The 19,638-nt window shown below is 48.2% G+C and overlaps 1 protein-coding gene across 1 annotated transcript; it reads left to right on the forward strand.

Annotated features, from left to right (window-relative positions):
• The first annotated feature begins 1,470 nt into the window (after positions 1 to 1,470).
• On the forward strand, positions 1,471 to 17,600 carry CHRM1 (cholinergic receptor muscarinic 1). The gene is made up of 2 exons (XM_080985482.1): positions 1,471 to 1,567; positions 14,267 to 17,600. The coding sequence occupies exon 2, from the start codon at positions 14,363 to 14,365 to the stop codon at positions 15,944 to 15,946; it is 1,584 nt and encodes a 527-aa protein (XP_080841608.1). The 5' UTR covers positions 1,471 to 1,567; positions 14,267 to 14,362; the 3' UTR covers positions 15,947 to 17,600.
• The last annotated feature ends 2,038 nt before the right edge of the window (positions 17,601 to 19,638 follow it).

Consider the following 19,638-nt stretch of genomic DNA (forward strand, 5'->3'; position numbering starts at 1 on the left):
TCAAGCCAGGTGTCCCCCATCTTGTATTTGTGCCTCTCATTTTTTTTGCCCAAGTGCAATACTTTACATTTCTCCCTGTTAAAATTCATCTTGTTTGTTTTGGCCCAGTTCTCTAATCTGTCAAGGTCGTTTTGAAGTGTGATCCTGTCCTCTGGGGTGTTAGCCACCCCTCCCAATTTGGTGTCATCTGCAAATTTGATTAGGATGCCCTTGAGTCCATCATCCAAGTCGTTGATAAAGATGTTGAATAAGACCGGGCCCAAGACAGAACCCTGTGGCACCCCACTAGTCACTCTTCTTAGTGTTCTGTTGGAAGCCGCCCAGAGTGGCTGGGGCGGGGTATAAATAAATTATTATTATAGATGATTGTCAGGGTCCCTTCCAACTCTACAATTCTATGATTCTATGAAAAGCAAGCTCAAGCACAATTTCTTCAAGGTCTAGTTCTTCAAGTTAGCATCGGTGTCAGTTCCGACTGATAAAGGTAAAGGGACCCCTGACCATTAGGTCCAGTCGTGGCCGGCTCTGGGGTTGCGGCTCATCTCGCTTTCTTGGCCGAGGGAGCCGGCATACAGCTTCCGGGTCATGTGGCCAGCAGGACTAAGCCGCTACTGGTGAACCAGAGCAGTGCATGGAAACCCCATTTACCTTCCTGCCGGAGCAGTACCTATTTATCTACTTGCACTTTGACGTGCTTTCGAACTGCTAGGTGGGCAGGAGCTGGGACCGAGCAACAGGAGCTCACCCCGTCATGGGGATTCGAACCGCCAACCTTCTGATCGGCAAGCCCTGGGCTCTGTGGTTTAACCCACAGCGCCACCCACGTCCCAGTTCCAACTGATGCTCAACCGCAAGGCTGCAACCATGGGTGTAGCCAGAGGCAGGGGGACAGCTGCCCCCCAAATAAAGTAAATAAATAAAAATACACTAAGCCCATGGCTACACCCCTTCTCACACCCAGCCTTCTAAACAAAAGTCAGCATTTCTGCTTCCAGTTACCAAAGCAGAGGTATATTTGTGGTTTTCTTTTTTTTACAGTAAGGATTTTTTAAAAAAAGCTGGGAAGTGCCATAGGCCAGCAGTGGAGCTTAAATGCTGGATGCCCCAGGTTCAACCCCAGCATCTCCAGATAGGGTTAGGATCAGCTTCTCTGCCTGAAACCCTGATGAGATCTGCTGCCAGTCAGTGCAGACAATATGGAGCTAGATGGGCCAATGGTCTGACTCAGCCGAAGGCAACTTCCTATGCTACTAATCCATTTCGTATTCGTCAATTCCATAACAACCTTCTAAAATCCTCCCACAAAGCCAGGAGTCTCACTCTTGGTCTCGTATCCAGCAGAGGGAGCGAAGGAGAGGAGGATGGTTTATTGGAGTGCTGGGTGGGTGTTTTTCCCTTCTTCTTCCAGTCTGCTGTTTGCTCCCACTACCAGACTTCCCAGAAAGAGCAAAAGCCCTCGGCTAGAGACCAGGCAAGTCTTCAGTGGGTCTCAAAGGAACTAGAGAGGCCAGCAGGCATCTCACCTGGATGGGCTATGATCCGAGAATCTGAGTCAGGACTCAGGAAGGTAAGTGAGGCATTCATGTCAACTGCCTTGTAGCCTTTAGAGATCGACACGATCTAAGGCACAGCTGAAGCCATTTCCAGACAATCTGTTTTCATGAGCATTTATCCTGCCTTGTTTGCACAAAGTTTGCGGGGAGGCTAAGACAACCGTGGCAATTTATCTAGCACTTGTTCTGATTTGTTTGTGGGCATGTTAGATGGCGTAGCATCAAAGCAACGGCTATCCCACAATTTATTGTGCATTGCCTATCGTTTTCCTTATAAAAAGAAGTCTGGGGGGAGTTGCGGGGGGGGGGAGTTTGTTGTGCAAATGCTCCAAATCAGCCTGAAATGCGCAACCTGAATTTGCTAGCATGTGGCTGAATCCTACCAAAACTGTTGACCGCCTGGGAAATGCTTTTGTTCAATGTAAGGGGACAAATCCTGGCGAATTGACCCAGGACAGTGACTCTCAGGCCTAAAAACCAGCCTCATTACCCTTTGAGTTCTTTTGATATTATCTGTCTGTGTCAAATCACTGATGGTCGGTGGATTGTAGACCTAAACATCCGCAGTTATTTTGTGGCATAAAGCTTTCGGCCGCAATAAAAAGTCTAGTTTTATAGTGCCACAAGGCTCTTTCTGTGTTTGTTTGTCTGAATAGGCTAGCACAGCTGCCTCTCTAGAACGTAGCGTTAGATTTAATATAGACTAGATGCTCATTAGAAATAAACACATTTCACCTAGAAATGAAAGACAAATTTGATTCTGTTCGCATTTGAAGGCAAGCCTACCTCAGTCACACTTTCATGAACCCAAACCCAGCGAACCTTGACGGTTCTCAGAATATGGCAATGCAGTTCTCGGGCCAAGTGACATGTACCAAAATAGAGGCGCTGGGGTAAAATGTGTGTCTATGCAAGCCAAAAATTAGCATGCAGAAAAATTGCACTATATTAGAGGAAATTGTGAAAAATGTGTACAATGGGCAAAATTGCATATACAAAAAAAAATGTGCATAGCAGGAGAAATTCATCCTAAATTGAATTTTCACAAGCCCTTTGAAAACAACATTCACAAACCGCTGTGGAAATGTGGAGGGAAACCAAAACTGAGACATTCACCCATCAAATGGAAAATTGTGGGAAAGAATTTTGCTTGCCGTTTAATAACAGAAAGAATTTCCTCAACAGACACACACAAATGCTTCCTGCCCATCCTGTGCCCTTGGAGGTTGTAAGGGGAAGGTTTGCATCCCAAGAGTAGGTCAGATGGCAGAAGAGAAACAGTTGTGGGCTACAATGAGGAACCACGGGCAAGAGAAAGCCTGTTTGTTAACCGTGCTAACTCACAAGCATTTCCAATTTATTTCAGAAGAATTTACTTCCAAACAAATTGGTTTTGCTTGGAACGAGAAAGCAGTGCTGTTCTCATTTGAACAGAGAACCCAGAATTAGTACCGAGAGACTGTTTTATGTGTGCCTCACCTTTTCCAGGTTAAGGGGAACCACCGCCCCCTGCTCAAGAAGGGTTGGGGGACATTGTATGTGTGCCGTCATGCATGCGCAACGGGCCCCTCCAATGTTGGGCGCAACTCAGCATCCCTGGCCTGAGGCCTGGGACACCACTGGGGACCTTGGACCTGCCAGTATCTCTCAGCCTAAGCCTACCTTTCAGGGCTGTTGTGAGGATAAAATTGGGAGAGGGGAAGAGAACCATGTGTGCCCCCTTGCGGTCCAAGAAGGAAAAGTGGGGTGCAACTGTCATTATAATGTAAAGGATTCTCAGAACAGAGAAGCATGGGATCCCCCCTCTCCCCAGAGCAAGGTGACTATATGCTCAGAGGCACTGTCACCATTACTTTCTGTAACGATGTGCTGCTGCTTGCGAGAGAGCATTGAGTTTTCATTTTCTGAAAATGCATATAACCATGTTAACTGAAACACTTTAAAAGGTAAAGGTAAAGGACCCCTGACAGTTAAGTCCAGTCGCAAATGACTCTGGGGTTGCTTTATTGGCCGAGGGAGCAGACGTTTGTCCACAGACAGTTTTTCCAGGTCATGTGACCAGCATGACTAAGCCACTTCTGGCGAAACCAGAGCAGCGCACGGACACGCCATTTACCTTCCTACCGGAGCAGTACCTATTTATCTACTTGCACTGGTGTGCTTTCGAATTGCTAGGTTGGCAGGAGCTGGGACCGAGCAAAGAGAGCTCACCCTGTCACAGGAATTCGAACCACCAACCTTCCAATCGGCAAGCCCAAGAGGCTCAGTGGTTTAGACCACAGCGCCACCCTCATCACTTTAATTCTGTGCTATTGTGCTCAGTACAGTTACTGTAATAGAAATGTTGCTTGCTAATTTTCAGTGCTTTGTAATTATCTGGAGCTGCTTTGAGCGTGGTGTTGTTGTTGGGGGAGCAGCGTACAGATAATCAGTCAAATCAAATGTCTTTCTGGGCCAAGCCATGGCACTGGAAAGAGGTTCAGGGGTTCAATCCTGCACGCTCAAATGAAAAGTTCTAAACACTTCAGTGTTTAGAAGCTCTCGCAAGTTCTGTGGAATTGCAAGCACGTGGCTTAAGCAGACGGGGAGAGCTTATATGGGGAAGATATGAGACAAATGTTCCACTTCTCTGGAGAGAGCTGAGTGGGGGCTCACTTCCCCAGTCCACCCCCCGCCCCCAGCAGTAACATTAACCACCTGCCAGCAAAGGCAGCCTCAATAGTTTCCTGCAAGCTTTGCAATGCACATGTGCTACGTTTTATTCTCTTCACATAGCTTTTGGAAGATCTGGTTTCTCTTTCCCACAGCGAAAAAAAGTGGGAAAAGTCAAGACACCCCACCCCACGCAAGGGACAGGTGAATCTGTCCAACTTGATTTTCCTGGTTCTCAATTTTCCAGCCTTAATTTCACTTCTCCACTATTTTACATCAGTTTTTGATCTTTTGTTTTTAAGTCTTCATGAAATTCCATCAGCATTTTAGTGCGATTTTTCATTCCCCCCCCAAAAAAAAGCTTAACAACTTTTGTGTCCTGAATTTTCCTTCTAGAAACAAGGCACTCCTACCCTTGTTGTTGTTGTTTAGTCATTTAGTCGTGTCCGACTCTTCATGACCCCATGGACCAGAGCACACCAGGCACTTCTGTCTTCCACTGCCTCCCGCAGTTTGGTCAGACTCATGTTTGTAGCTTCGAGTACACTATCCAGCCATCTCATCCTCTGTCGTCCCCTTCTCCTTGTGATCTTTCCCAACATCAGGGTCTTTTCCAGGGAGTCTTCTCTTCTCATGAGGTGGCCAAAGTATTGGAGCCTCAGCTTCACAATCTGTCCTTCCAGTGAGCACTCAGGGCTGATTTCCTTAAGAATGGAGAGGTTTGATCTTCTTGTAGTCCATGGGACTCTCAAGAGTCTCCTCCAGCACCATAATTCAAAAGCATCAATTCTTTGGCAATCAGCCTTCTTTATGGTCCAGCTTTCACTTCCATACATCACTACTGGGAAAACCATAGCTTTTAATATACAGACCTTTGTTGGCAAGGTGATGTCTCTACTTTTTAAGATGCTCTCTAGGTTTGTCATTGCTCCTACCCTACCCTTGACCACTGGCTTTGCTTCCCAGCTTCCCGTTGGAGCGTCTGCTTGGCCACACAGTGAGGAAAGGATGCTGAACTAGACGGGCCTTTAGTGTGGTCCAGCAGAAGCAGCCAGGCTCTCCCTATGTCCCTGTGTTAGATTCCCTTCAGGGGCCTTGCTGGACCCCTGGCAAGGTTGTAAACAACTGCCTTCTGTTTCAAATTAAGGCTTTTAGAAGGAGAGAAATTAAATAAGGGTAAGCAGGCAGACGGTCCCCGACTCTGGGCATCAATTGAGAATGGATGCGTCTGCAGATATAAAAGACACCATTATGTAATGCATCAGATCCTAGATCTATCTCGTTTCTAACTGCAGCCAGGCTGGTGCTTTTGGAAAGTCAGATGCAGGCTATGAAACTGGACATTTGTCCTTGATAAGCCCACCTTTCCTCCAAAGTGGCAGACATGGTTCTCCCCCTTCACATCCTACCCTCACAACGACCCTGCAAGGTAGGTTAGGCTGAGACAGCAACAACCTTTGAACATCAATGTGCACAGAACAGATCGTGTTTATTGATACTATAGTCAAAATTACAAAACGCAAACAAACAGTTCAAGTTCATTCATCCACTGCAAGAACAGGACGGGAGTTAAGGTCACGCTAAGGGATGCGGGTGGCGCTGTGGTCTAAACCACTGAGCCTCTTGGGTTTGCCGATCAGAAGGTCGGTGGGTCGAATCCCCACAACAGAGTGAGCTCCTGTTGCTCGGTCCCAGCTCCTGCCAACTTAGCAGTTCGAAAGCACACCCAAAAGTGCAAGTAGATAAATAGGTACCGCTCTGGCAAGAAGGTAAACGGCATGTCCATGCGCTGCTCTGGTTTCAGTGTTCCATTGCACCAGAAGCGGCTTAGTCCTGCTGGCCACATGACCTGGAAAAACTGCCAGCTCCTTTGGCCTGTAAAGCGAGATGAGCACCGCAACCCCAGAGTCGTCTGTGACTGGACTTAACTGTCAGGGGTCCTTTACCTTTACCTTTTTAAGGGTTTATTTGCATCCCACCATTCCCCCAAGGAGCTCAATATGGCAGAGATTATTCTCCCCCCCTCCCCATTTATCCTTACAACTAAGGTGAAGCTGAGAGACAGGTGCTAGACCTAGTGAGCTTCATGGCAAAGCAGGTGTTTGAATCTGAGTCTCCCAGGTCATAGTCCAACCCTCTAACCACTACACCACACTGTGTCTCGACATGGAGCTTTTTGTTACTTGGTGCCGGAGGGAGCAATTTATGTCATCCACCTGCAAAAATAAAGACGAACCAAGTTTCTCCACTCCTCTTTACGGCAAAGCCTTTCTGCTCGTGCTCAGACGTAGGCCACGTCAGGTGACCTGTTTATTGAGCATTCCTCCTAATTTGTTTGCAGGCAATGCCTGTGGGGTGGCTAGACGTCATCGGCTATTTACTGAGCATTTTTGCAGAGAGGTCAGGTGAGGTTGCATCAAGCCATCATTTATCCCACACTTTCCCGTGTGTATTCCTGACGCTTTGATGTACTTTAATTGTACAAACCTTAAATTCCTCCTGCAAAAACATTTATTAATTTTTACTTTCGTAAAAGCATTTCAAGGCAGCATTACAATGTCTAAGAATAAAACCAGCGAGAAGCATCCACAAAGCATTGTTAAATGCCGAAGAGCTAAAAAAAGAAAATTCATATTGCAAAGGAGGCCTAAGTTGAAAACAGTGCCATTCCAGACCCTCCAAGTGTCCCGGTTTCTGAGTTGATCCTGGAATGTCCCCATTTTCCTTAGGGCAACCCTATTTTCATCAGATAAATGTTGGAGGGTATGGAGTTATGCAACTCCTGAGCCAAGGAGATAAGTAACTATACAACCTATATAAGACATCTGAGGGTAGTCCTATATAGGGAATTTTAAAAAAAAGTTTACTGTTTTATTATGTTTTTATATATGTTGGAAGCTGCCCAGAGTGGCTGTGTGGAGCATCATCATCATCATCATCATCATCATCATCATCATTGAATAGGACATCCCTATTTTCATCAGAGAAATGTTGGAGGGTATACATTCCCCTTATCACAAAATGTCCAATGGGATGTAGCTCAGACCCTCCCTATTTTCCAGCAACAGTCCCGAATTTACAGAAGCCATCCTGGTTTCTGATTTGATTCCAGAATGTTTTCCTTAGGACGTCCCGATTTTCACCAGAGAAATGTTGGAGGGCATGCTGGTTTGTTGCGCAAGACCTCCAAGCCAACTTGAATCATTACACAACCTGCGCTAACTGGAATTTGTGACTGAATAGCACCTGAAAATAGAAACTGTTGGAACTGTACTGGAGCAATACTTCACACAGCTTCCATGTACATTACGAACCTTTGTGACACTGAAAGTAATGATTAGCGCCCTGCCCGTGGAGCTGTGGAATGCCACCACCTCTGGCCACAGCCAATCGGGTGCCACATTCCCCGCTCTCCCACGAGCATCCATGCAACGCACCGCCCTTTCCATGCACCAAACCCCAAAATAGAACAGCACGCTGACTTACAGCAGCGGCAGAGAAAGAGAGGAAGGCAGGCAGCGCAGAGGTGTCACTCTGCGATTTTATTCCATAAACACAGTGTGAGTAAGAACACGCTTTGGCAGATTCCAGAGGGTTCAAGAAAGTGAGACGCAAAACGTTCCCACAAATGCACGCCGATATTGTGAGTCACACACCAGTTGAGGCTGTTGTATTAGGGCGAAAGGGGCGCTCGCTGCCCAACAAACCTCCCTCTACCCTTAGCCAGCCCCCACCCAGCCACCTACCTGCCCGCTTTTGAACTTACAACCCATCCTGGGGGTAGCACTCCCTCTCAGCTTCTTGTTCTCTACAGTGGCGGAGGAAGGGGGTGTAGTGGGTGTGGGCCGCCCCAGGTGTCATCACTGAGGGGGGTGTGACAAAATGACAAAAATATGAGTTTTAAAAAATAATAATTAAAAAATGGGCTCACGGAACTTTTAAGTTCAGACAAGAAATGCAATGAAATGCGGCTGGCACTGGGCGCCACACCGCAGGGACTGGCACTTACCACGGGGCCTGCAGCATGCCCGAGCCACGCGTCTCTCCTGGGAGTGACGTGGTGGCTTGAGCGACTGCAGGCTTGGCGCTGCCTGAAACGGCAGTGTGGAGCTTGTGTTTGCCCACCGCCTCTCTCTCAGCCGCCCTACAGCTGAGGGGGAGGCGGCAGAGAGGCTCCACGCAGCGCACCCCACCCCTGGCTGCAGGATGCGTGCACCACACTGGGCACCCGAGCGGCTAGCTATGCCGCTGGTTCTTTAGTCACAAGGCTCATCCATGATTCCATGATTCCTAGGCATGGGTCCAAGAGGTTTTTCCTTTTGTCCCACAGCTTTCCCCAGGAAATCCCATTGTTTACCACTGAATCGGAACAAAAGTCAATCAGGTTTGTTACGGATTCGCGTCGTTCCAATTCAGCGGTAATAATGATGAGAAGAACTTTATTATTTGTACCCTGCCCACCTGACTGGGTTTCCCCAGCCACTCTGGGTGGTAGACACAAAAACCCTGCCACAAACACTATGCAATAGAATGAAAATGTCATCAACACCCCCCACAATGCCCTCCCTCCCCCTCCCTCCCTCGCCCCCTCTTCTGCCCCCAAAAGTCTATGACAATAGTGGCAGAATCTAGACACATATTAAAAAGTTGTGAAAATGCTTTTTTAATAAAAGTTTTGAAATATATATTGAATTTGCCATAGCTTACCATCGCCATCTAGTGGCACATTGGTATAATTCACTTTACAACAAACTTAAAACGTTTTATTTGCAGCTGTGTAGCTGAGTCCAGTGTCTCACACCGAATGTAAATGAACTGTGAGAAAAGATTCTATGAACTGAAAGTGGAGACGCTACATGTACTTTTCCTTGTTTATTTGTTTGTTTTGTATCACAAAAAAGTCTTTAATAAAAACTAAATTAAAAACAAACAAACAAACGAAAACAGTGGCTTTCCCAGAGGGAGAGGCACGGGGCAAAAGAAAAACGTCTCATACCCATGCCTAGAAACTGTGGGACAAGTGTGGATGAGCCCATCATGTAGAACTCCGGAAGATGGGGACAAAAATGTTCCTGGCTCTGTGTTTCTCTGCATTATCTCTACTCCCAGGCTGGGGCCAGTTTGCAAGGAGAGACTCCCTTAATTAGACAATGGCCAGCAAGGGGACGAGCTGCTGCCCAATTCATCACAAAGGCACAACACTTGCCCCGGCAACCCACGCTATGCCCAGGCTGGGCAAGTCACAGGAAAGGCCCCCTGATTCTCCTTTCAACTCTGTCTTCCCTTCTCCAGCCTTTCTGTTTCCTTTTCCCAGTTGCAACAGCAGTCGCAGCTTAGGGCAGGTTTCCGCTGCCTGTGTCGTACTACAATTCCCAAACTTCCTGGAGCATCGGTCCTGTTTGTCAGGGTTAATTTTGTCCTTCTAATGTCCCAGAGAACTAATGTTTGGGCAGGAGAACACGCTGATGTTTTACCCCCTCTCCCTGGGTCAAGTTCCTCTGTCTCCCAATTCTGGCACCCGAGAGATTGCCTCTTGTTGACAAATAGAAGGCAGGCCTCCTCTGGCTTGGAGCACCTACATAGGCACAGGATATTCCAGATGGCCTCGCACTCTTGAGCCTCACCGCCCAAAGATGTACAGACCGAGGAGGAGGGTGGCAAGAGCAGCTCTTTCCCCATCAGCACCTCCATGATGACATCCAGAGCTCCATTCATCAAAAGCTAATGTAAATATTTTCCGCCAACGGACGGATGCCTAAGAGAGGCAGCGTTCTCGACCACGCTCCGCTCTTGGCCCGATCCGCAAGACACGCGCACCTGGCCTCCTCACTTGGCAAGCCCCTCTCCTCCCTGCCTTGGTAGAGGTTTAGAAACCATGTGGAGCAGGCAAGAAAAATCACGGCCCAAAAATACGAGGGTGGAGCAGGCTGGTGCCGTAAGCCTGGCACCTGGGTCTAGAGAATTGGGGGCGGGGGGGGGGGGGTTTCAGTCTGGTTCATGTTGAAAAGGAAGCCTCCCTGCTTTGCCCTTCCCAAAACACGGCATGCAATCCTTCAAAGACAGCACTGCTTCAAATTTGGTGATGCAGTTCTGCAAGCAAAAACTGTGTACCAAAAATGCATGTACAGTGGTACCTCGGGTTAAGTACTTAATTCGTTCCAGAGGTCCGTTCTTAACCTGAAACTGTTCTTAACCTGAAGCACCACTTTAGCTAATGGGGCCTCCTGCTGCCGCCGCGCCACCGGAACACGATTTCTGTTCTCATCCTGAAGCAAAGTTCTTAACCTGAAGCACTATTTCTGGGTTAGCTGAGTCTGTAACCTGAAGCGTATGTAACCTGAAGCGTATGTAACCCAAGGTACCACTGTAGTGGAGAGCAATGGGCACAGAAATGCATGCATTGGTGAAGGTGACATAGAACGGTGTGTTATATTAGGGGAAATGGCAAAAATGTGGATGTCTCACGGACTGCTTGGACGCAGAGGAATGGTGGGAGGGGAACCAGCTGGGGAACCCTCAAGGGAAGAAGGCTCAGGCCCTGGGGAGTGCTGGTGGGACGGCAAGGGGAGGTCAGAGGGAGAAGAGGGAGGAGCCTGAAGCTGAAGAAGAAACAGAAGCAGAAACTGAAGCGGGCGAGAGCAAGGAGGGAGGCCAAGAGGCAGGGATGAGTCAGGCTGGGGAAGTCGCGGGAGTCTCTCCCTCCTGCTGCGACAAGCTCCCATCCCTGCTGGTCTCCCAGAACCAGGAAAGGTATGAAGAGAGCAGAGGAGGAATTAGCTTCGCACAGGCGCTGTCTCAGATTGCATGGGGGGGGGGGCCCTGGAGAGAAAGTGACAAACCCTGAGTGAGCCCCTGGGATTTCACACCGCTTGGAGATTGGGGTGGCATGTAACCCTGCTGCCTGGGTGACTGTGGGCCAGTCACTGCCTCTCTCTCCACCTAACCTTCCTCACAAGGTTGTTGTGAGGATAACATGTACATCACCTTGAGCTCCTTCGAGGAAAGATGGAATAAAAATGTAACAACAACAACAACAACACTTTCCACTGCATGCTTGGGGTAATCCAGATTAGGACCACATCAGGGTGGGTGCAGGGTGTCAAAGCAAAACTGGGTGGAGCAGTACATCTGCATTTTACCTCTGTGCAGTAAGCTAGTTTCCACACACTTGCACCCCTCTCTCCATCTTCCATCCATGCAAGCAAGAAGCATTATCTTTAAGGGCACATTCCAGCCAGGCACAAACACTGGGGTTCAAAGCAAGACCAGTGAGACTGCAGCCTGGGGAGAATCCTTAGGACCAGATGGAGAGGGTTGGAGGGCTACCCCCCATTCTTGAGGGTTTCCTGTTCCTGTTCTATTGCATGGCAGCAGTTCCACCAAGATCTCAATGGCAGAAGAGTCTGTTCTATCACTTAAAAAGGTAAAGGGACCCCTGACCATTAAGTCCAGTCGTGGACGACTCTGGGGTTGTGGCGCTCATCTCGCTTTATTGGCCGAAGGAGCTTCCAGATCATGTGGCCAGTGTGACTAAGCCGCTTCTGGCGAACCAGAGCAGCGCACGGAAACGCCGTTTACCCTCCCGCTGGAGCGGTACCTATTTATCTACTTGCACTTTGACGTGCTTTCAAACTGCTAGGTTGGCAGGAGCTGGGACCGAGCAACGGGAGCTCACCCCGTCGTGGGGATTCGAACCGCCAACCTTCTGATCAGCAAGTCCTAGGCTCTGTGGTTTAACCCACAGCGCTACCCGTGTCCCCTGTTCTATCACTTACCGGAGTTCTTTTTTAACTTGAACTTGGAACCTCCTCCCTACCCAGCAGGTCCTGCCCCTGAGCCACAAGCCTCCCTATTTTTAATCAGGCCTCAGCTTCCTTCTCTCCCAAGGTGCCTCTGTGGTGCCAGGAGGTTCTGTTTGAACTCGTGACTATGGAATATTGACACAAGGGGAAGACAGAGAAGAAGTGGGGGAAGCCCCACAAGGAGCAGTTTTGAAAGGAACAACGGCCGGCTCTTTCTGCTTGAGAAACCCCCCACTGCCGCCGTCTCCCTCAGCTGCCCCTTGGTGGGCAGGAGGGAGAGAAAGAGAAAGGAGAAAGGAAGGAGAAGAAAGACCAAAGGAGACCTTCCAAGCTGCCCAGGGAGGGACAGAAGGTTGAGTTGAGGACACTGTAGACCAAAGCAGCTGTTTCTCCCACATGGCAGGCCTTCAGGTATGCGAGATTTATTTTCTTAGATTACCTGCAGATGGTCGCCATTTGCTATGGGTCAAGGTACTTGGGTTAATTCACAAAGCTTAAACAACTGGGGCTCAAAAGACCTTAAAAATCCTTCCTGATTCCTTATGCTCCACCACAAGCCTTGAGATCCTCAGTTGGGGCATTTCTAGGGGTTTCCCCATACCCCTGAGGTTCAGCTCACCTTTGCAAGGGTCCAGAGCCTTAGGGTGGTGAGCCTTGCCCTGTGGAACTCACTGCCAGTAGACGATTTGGCAGAAACCATCTCTTTCTTTCTTCAGATGCCTTCTGAGAATGGCACACCCTCCAACATTTCTCTGATGAAAATAGGGACATCCTATTCAACAACAACAATTTTATTATTTATACCCCACCCATCTGACTGGTTGCTTCAGATGTCTTCTAAAGGTTGTATAGTTACTTATCTCCTGGGTTCGGGGGTCCAATAACTCCATACTCTCCAACATTTACCTGATGAAAATAGGGATGCCCAAGGAAAAGTGGGACATTCCAGGATCAAATCAGAAACCAGGACAGCTTCTGTAAATCCAGGACTGTTCCTGGAAAATAGGGACACTTGGACGGTCTGAAACGGCACACTTTTCAACGCAGGCCTCCTTTGCAAAATGAATTTTCTCCTTTTTATCTCATCGGCATTTAACAGTGGGTGCTTCTTGTAGGTTTTATTCTTAGATATTGTAATGCTGCCTTTTTACTGTTATGAAAGTAAAAATTAATAAATGTTTTGCAGGAGGAATTTAAGGTTTGCACAATTAAAGTACATTTAAGTGCTTTGATGCAACAAACCTACTTAAAACACACACACACCAGACTTTTTGCAGTTGGAAATGTGATGGGGAGATGGATGGATGGATGAGCGAATGATCGGAAAGATGTGTAAACGCCCTGCAAGCAAATCAAGAAGAATGATCCATGTCACAAGCCAAACAGAATGAATGGCTATTAGCCACAATGGCTATACACTACCTCTGTTATTGGAGGCTGTGCGCCAGTTGCTCGTAATCACAAGTGGAGATTTCTCTGTTATGCTCAGGTCCTGCTTGTGAGCTTCCCAGAGTCATCTGGTTGGAAACTGAGAACAGGATGCTGGACAAGATGGGGCTTTGGCCTGATCCAGCAGCCAGGCTCTTCTTACGTTCTTTCAAATGTTCAGTAAAGACAGGGCATTGCCTAACCTCCACTTAAGCACCATGCAGGCAAATTGAGACAAATGCATACCCCACAAGTGTCCCGGAAAAACCGGGACATCCTTTTTTAATCACGAGAGAATAGTGGCCATTTTGGATGCTGCGATCTCGCACAATTTCGCAGTGTGATTTCCCCCTGAAAAATGTGCTCCCTCCCCCCAGGTCAAGAGCCTCATGCTCTACTGATTGAGCTACCATGGTGAAGCTTTTCCCATAATTGTATGAGAAAAGGCTTAACCTGTTGAGCTTCCACTTAGAAAAGAAGCCAGAAGCCAGAAAAGTGCATTGAAGGGGGAGGTTGAAACAGGAGCTCTTTAGGAGTTCAGGGATTTATATTGCCTGGTGTCCAAACAGGAAGTGCATCAAGCATAGTTCGGACTTCACTCATTGGCTAAAATGTCTGACAAGTGGAACAGGCAGGTTGTCTCATTTCACAGATTTCACTTATGAGGATACCTGCACATTTTGCTTCGCAACTGTTTTCCCAAGAGGACTAGAGACTTTTTTTTTTTTTAAGGCTCAGAGTTGGAGTGGGGATCTATCTGGGACCACCAATGTAGGCTTTGCAGGCATCAGGCTATGTTACTTACTTCTGTCTCCATTCCTCTCCTTCCAGGTGAAGTCCTTGGGCTGAAGGAAAGTCTGCAACTGCCACTTCCTTTTAATCTGAGGTGACCGTCAGAAGTAAAAAAGGACCTTGTTCCACATACCCATGTGGCTGTCTTCCTGGAACCCTTTCCTAGATGGTGGGCAGGAGAGACTTCACGGTGACACCATGAACATCTCAAGCAACCCACTAGCTCCAAACGACACCCTGGAACCCACCAAGCCTTCGTCAGAAGGTGGGCACTCTCTTTGGGAGGTGGTCTTGATCATTTTGACGACGGGGATCATCTCCTTTGTCACTGTGGTGGGGAACCTTCTGGTGATGGTCTCTTTCAAGGTCAACCGGGAGCTGAAGACCGTCAACAATTACTTCTTGCTCAGCTTAGCTGGTGCCGACCTCATCATTGGAGCCATCTCCATGAACTTGTACACCACCTACATTGTCATGGGGCGGTGGGCGATGGGCAGTGTGGCCTGCGATTTGTGGCTGGCCCTGGACTACGTTGCCAGCAACGCGTCTGTCATGAACCTGTTGGTCATCAGCTTCGACCGCTACTTCTCCATCACCCGCCCGCTCACCTACAGAGCCAAGCGGACACCCAAGAGGGCCGCTGTTATGATAGCCTTGGCTTGGCTGATCTCCATTATCCTGTGGGCACCCGCCATCTTGTTCTGGCAGAACTTTGTCGGCAAGCGGACAGTCCCTGAGGACGACTGCTACATCCAGTTCTTCTCTGTGCCGATCATCACCTTTGGAACGGCCATTGCGGCCTTCTACCTCCCCGTCATCATAATGGTGGCTCTCTACTGGAAGATCTTCCAGGAGATCCAGAAGAGAGCCAAGGAACTGTCTGGACTACAGGGCTCAGAGTTTGGGAACAAACCGCAAGCTGCCTCCAGAATACCCCCAAACAGTGGCAGCGGGGGCAGCAGCAGTAGCAGCTCGGAGCCATCCCATGCTGTTGCAGCTTCCTCTGCCGTGGTTGTCCTTCCTCTGCAGACATGCTGCTTTCCTGCTGGGCAGAGGGCCGAGGGCCTGTTTGTAGACCAAAGCAGCAATGGCAGCTGGAACAACACGGAGGATGAGGAAGTAGAGGAGGCCTCTGCCGACTCCTTGACATCATCCGAGGGCGAGGAACAGCCCTTCGAAGTCCACACCATCTGCTCAGCAGTCATCCGCCTGCCCATGATCAGCACCGTCCTGCAGCCACCGCAGCCAGGTCAGTGCCAAGATCCCAAGGCAGCGTCCAGTAGGAACTGGGCGGGCGGAAAGGTCCTCGTCGGGATCCCAAGGCAACCTCCGATCATGGAGAACAAGCTCAAGAAAGCAGAAATGCCTCCACTGATGGAGAAGACTCCAGCAGCGGCCAAGAGCCAAGCCTTCAGGAGGAAGAGGAGGAAGAATCGTGTCTCCAAAAGGAAAACGCTCTCTCTGATGAAGGAGAAGAAAGCAGCCCGGACACTCAGCGCCATCCTTTTGGCCTTCATCATCACCTGGACTCCCTACAACATCATGGTGCTGGTGTCGACTTTCTGCCAGGGATGCATCCCCAAAGGCCTTTGGAAACTGGGGTACTGGCTTTGCTATGTCAACAGCACCATCAACCCCATGTGCTACGCCCTCTGCAATAGGTCGTTCCGGACCACCTTCCGGATGCTGCTGCAGTGTCGTGGGGGTCGGCGACGCTAGAGGGAGAAGGGAGCAACTCCCAGGTGTCACCGGTCCATTGAGCAGGGGGCACAAAGACCCCGACGTGGTGCATAAAATAAGGAAGGGCAAACGGAGAGGGGGATGGAACAGAGATCCTTCCCAATTTTAGGGCTAGGTATTTATATTTTGGAAGGATAACTATGGTATGTCTGGGTATGTTTACAGAATTCAGCACTGCAGAGGCACAGAGGTGGTCTCCCCCTTAATGGATGCTTAAATATATATATATACTTTTAAGCTCAGAAGACATTTTGCTCCTAAGAACATAAGAACCACTGGGACACTCCATCTTAGACCGGGACATAAAGGCTTCAACCACCTAGACCCCCAGAATCTGGTATTCAGAAGTAGACTGCCTGTGAAAAAATTCGTTCCAGAAAATAAAGTGTTCCTCTGCCAACTTCTAGGCCACCACAAATTCTTTGCAAAAGGAATAAAGGAAGCAGAGTAAGTTGTAGGGAAAGTGCAGATTGAATCAGTATCCCTTCGTTATTCAGATTTCGGAATTTATAGGCTTATTAGCAGAGACTTTATGAGACAGAGAGAGAAAACCATAGGTGTATCCAACTAAGTTCTCAGATCAGACCCATTGGAGTTAATGGATCTGAGCTACACTAACACTAGCTACAACCCTATGCACATGATTCATGTTTGCCTTGCTCACGATTTCTGTTGTTACAAGGACAATAAAAACGAGTACTTTACAAATCCTGTGCAGAACGGTGGAAGTTGCTGGGTGTATTTAGCCTGGAAAAGAGAAGGGGAGACACAATAGTCTTCAGCAAGTCCATGTTGTGCAGAAGATGGAACAGACTTACCGTTGTTTGCCTCTCCAGAAGGCAGAACTGGGAGCAATGGGTGGAAATTGCAGGGAAGCTGTTTTGGACTAAAGATTAGGAGAAACTTGGTAATGGAAAGAGGTACAGAGCAGGCTGCCCAGGAAGATGGCATGTTCTGCTTTGCTGAGGACGTCTGAGCAGAGCCTGGAGAGTTATATTTCAGGGGGTGTTTTAGCTACATCCAACAACAGTGTAGTATAGTGGTTAGGGTGCTGGACTAAGACCTGAGAGACCAGGGTGCAAATCCCACTCATTTATTTCAGTGCACTGGTTGATCTTGGACCAGGGACTCACTTTCAGCCTAGCCTACCTCACAGGGTTGTTGTGAGGATTAAAATGGGGGGTGGGGAGTGGGATCGTGTATGCCGCTTTGAGCTCCATGAAGGAAAGGTGGGGTATAAATATAATGTAATGAAATAAGTAAGTTATAGATCCTGCTCAGAGCAGGCAGTTGGGCTGGATAAACATCTAACGCCATTTCCAGCTTTTAACAATTCTATGAACTTGCTTCACCTTTTCAAAACAAAACCAAAAAAGCATGCAATCTTAATGTCGCCCATGATTACAAATAAGGCTGTGGCCCAATGAAAGAAGTGTGAGTTACTTAATCCACTGAGCATCCATCAAACCTGCATAAATGTACAATTTTTAAGGGAACGCGAACTTCTTGGGCTTCAGATAACGCAGGGATTTCCAACGTGGCACCCGTGGGTGCAAGGATAACTTTGAGGTCTTCCCCTGATGCTTGGGGTGCCTCTGCCCTCTCCCCCTCCCAGCACCCCCTTAGTCAAGAGGTGGGGAAGCTCCCATGGAAAGTACATAGAGCTGAAGGAGGAAGTTGGAAAAGCGACATTCGTTCCCACTTCCTCTTTCAGCTCTATGTACTTTTCAAGGCTCAGATTAATTCTATTGTGTCTAACCTTCACCCAGATGACTGGGAAATATAAGATGTGTGGCACACTCTTTCCTTCTGTGTCTCAGGAATGGGCTGATCAAGGAAGCAGGGAGAGAATGGACCATTAGAGGTGGGACCCATGGCACTCCCTGAAAAATCCAAATGTGCCCATGGGCCTAAAAGTGTTGGCAAGCTTTGAGATTATGCATGTACATTTTGTAACACACACTGTCCTAGAAAATACCTTCCCTCCTGTGCCAGCATGATGGGGAAGGCCCGCTTTATTATGGTGTCTGCCTTCTGCGCTGTATTTAGGCTTTGGGTTAAACCACTGTGCCACTTGGGCTTGCCAATAGAAAGGTCGGCGGTTCGAATCCCCACAGCGGGGTGAGCTCCTGTTGCTCTGTCCCAGCTCCTGCCAACCTAGCAGTTCGAAAGCACGCAGTGCAAGTAGATAGATACCGCTCCAGCAGGAAGGTAAACAGAGTTTCCATGCACTGCTCTGGTTTCGCCAGAAGTGGCTTAGTCATGCTGGCCACATGACCTGGGAAAACTGTCTGCGGAAGCAGACAAACGCCGGTTCCCTCGGCCTGTAAAGCAAGATGAGCGCTGCAACCCCCGAGTCGTTCGCGATTGGACTTAATTGTAAGGGGTCCCCTTTACCCCGTTTAATATTAAAAATAAAACATAGTTTTTGTTAAAGATGGTCCTGCCAAATTAATCTGGGGTGCCTTTTTTAGTTGATGGTCCAACTCTGGCAAAGCTGGAGAAGGGCAGTTTAGCTACTCCTGGATTAAGGAGAGACAGCATTTGAACAGTGTGGGGGAAAGGCTTACACTGCCCCTTGGTGGCTGAAGGAAAGCCTTGCAACATTTAGGAAACACACAGGATTTTGCAGAAGGGAACCCCAAGCTGTAGACCCTGCTCATTTTCCCTGCAAGGCACATCAGCACAGGTTCCCCTTCCCTTGAGGTTTCTATTTTTAAAGCTGAAATAGCACAGGCACCTATGGCAAATGGAAAGGGCTGTAGTGTTGCTGCCTGCAAGCTAAAAGTCCCAGGTTCAATTCCTGGACAGATTTTCACCCACATTTGTGGGAACCTCTAGATCAGTGTTTCCCAAACTTGCGTCTCCAGCTGCTTTGGAACTACAACTCCCATCATCCCTAGCCAGCAGGACCGGTGGTCAGGGATGGTGGTAACTGCAGTCTTCACAACATAGTTGCTCCATCCCCACGATCATTTTGGTTGCCCTTTTCTGAAACTTTCTCAACTGGTGAGGCAACCAGAACTGAGCACAGCATTCCAAATGAGGCTGCACCACTGATTCGTATAATGGCATTATGATGTCAAGAGTTTTATTTTCAACTCCTTTCCTAAGGATCCCTAGCATAGAATTTGCCTTTTTCATGGCTGCCAAACACTGGGTCGACACCTTCATTGAGGTATTATGCACCTAGGTCTCATTCCTGGTCTGTCACTGCCAGTTCAGACCCCATGGAAGTATATGTGAATTTCAGGAGGGGTGCCCCAAAATTCATCACTTTACCCTTGTTTACACTGAACTGCATTTGTCATTTTACCACTCATTCACTCAGTGTGAGGAAGTCCTTTTGGAGCTCTCAAATCTCTTTAACAACTCTGAACAAGTTAGTGTCATTAGCAAAGTTGACCACCTCACTGCTCACTCCTAACTTTAGATCGTTTATGAACAAGTTTAAAAAAGGACAGGGCCCAATACTAATCCTTGGGGGACTCCACTTTCTGGTCCTTTTCAACTCTACAATTCCGATTCAATACTTCTCTCCATTTGGAGAACTGCTCATTTATTCCTACCCTTTTGCTCCCTGAAACTTAACACCTCGCCACTTCCCTAATCGCATCAAAACCCAGAAAAATCCCAGAGCGCCAGATGATTGTTGGACAGAGAAACCGGAG

Source organism: Podarcis pityusensis (assembly GCF_964106645.2).
Source record: "Podarcis pityusensis genome assembly, chromosome: 16".
NCBI lineage: Eukaryota > Metazoa > Chordata > Lepidosauria > Squamata > Lacertidae > Podarcis > Podarcis pityusensis.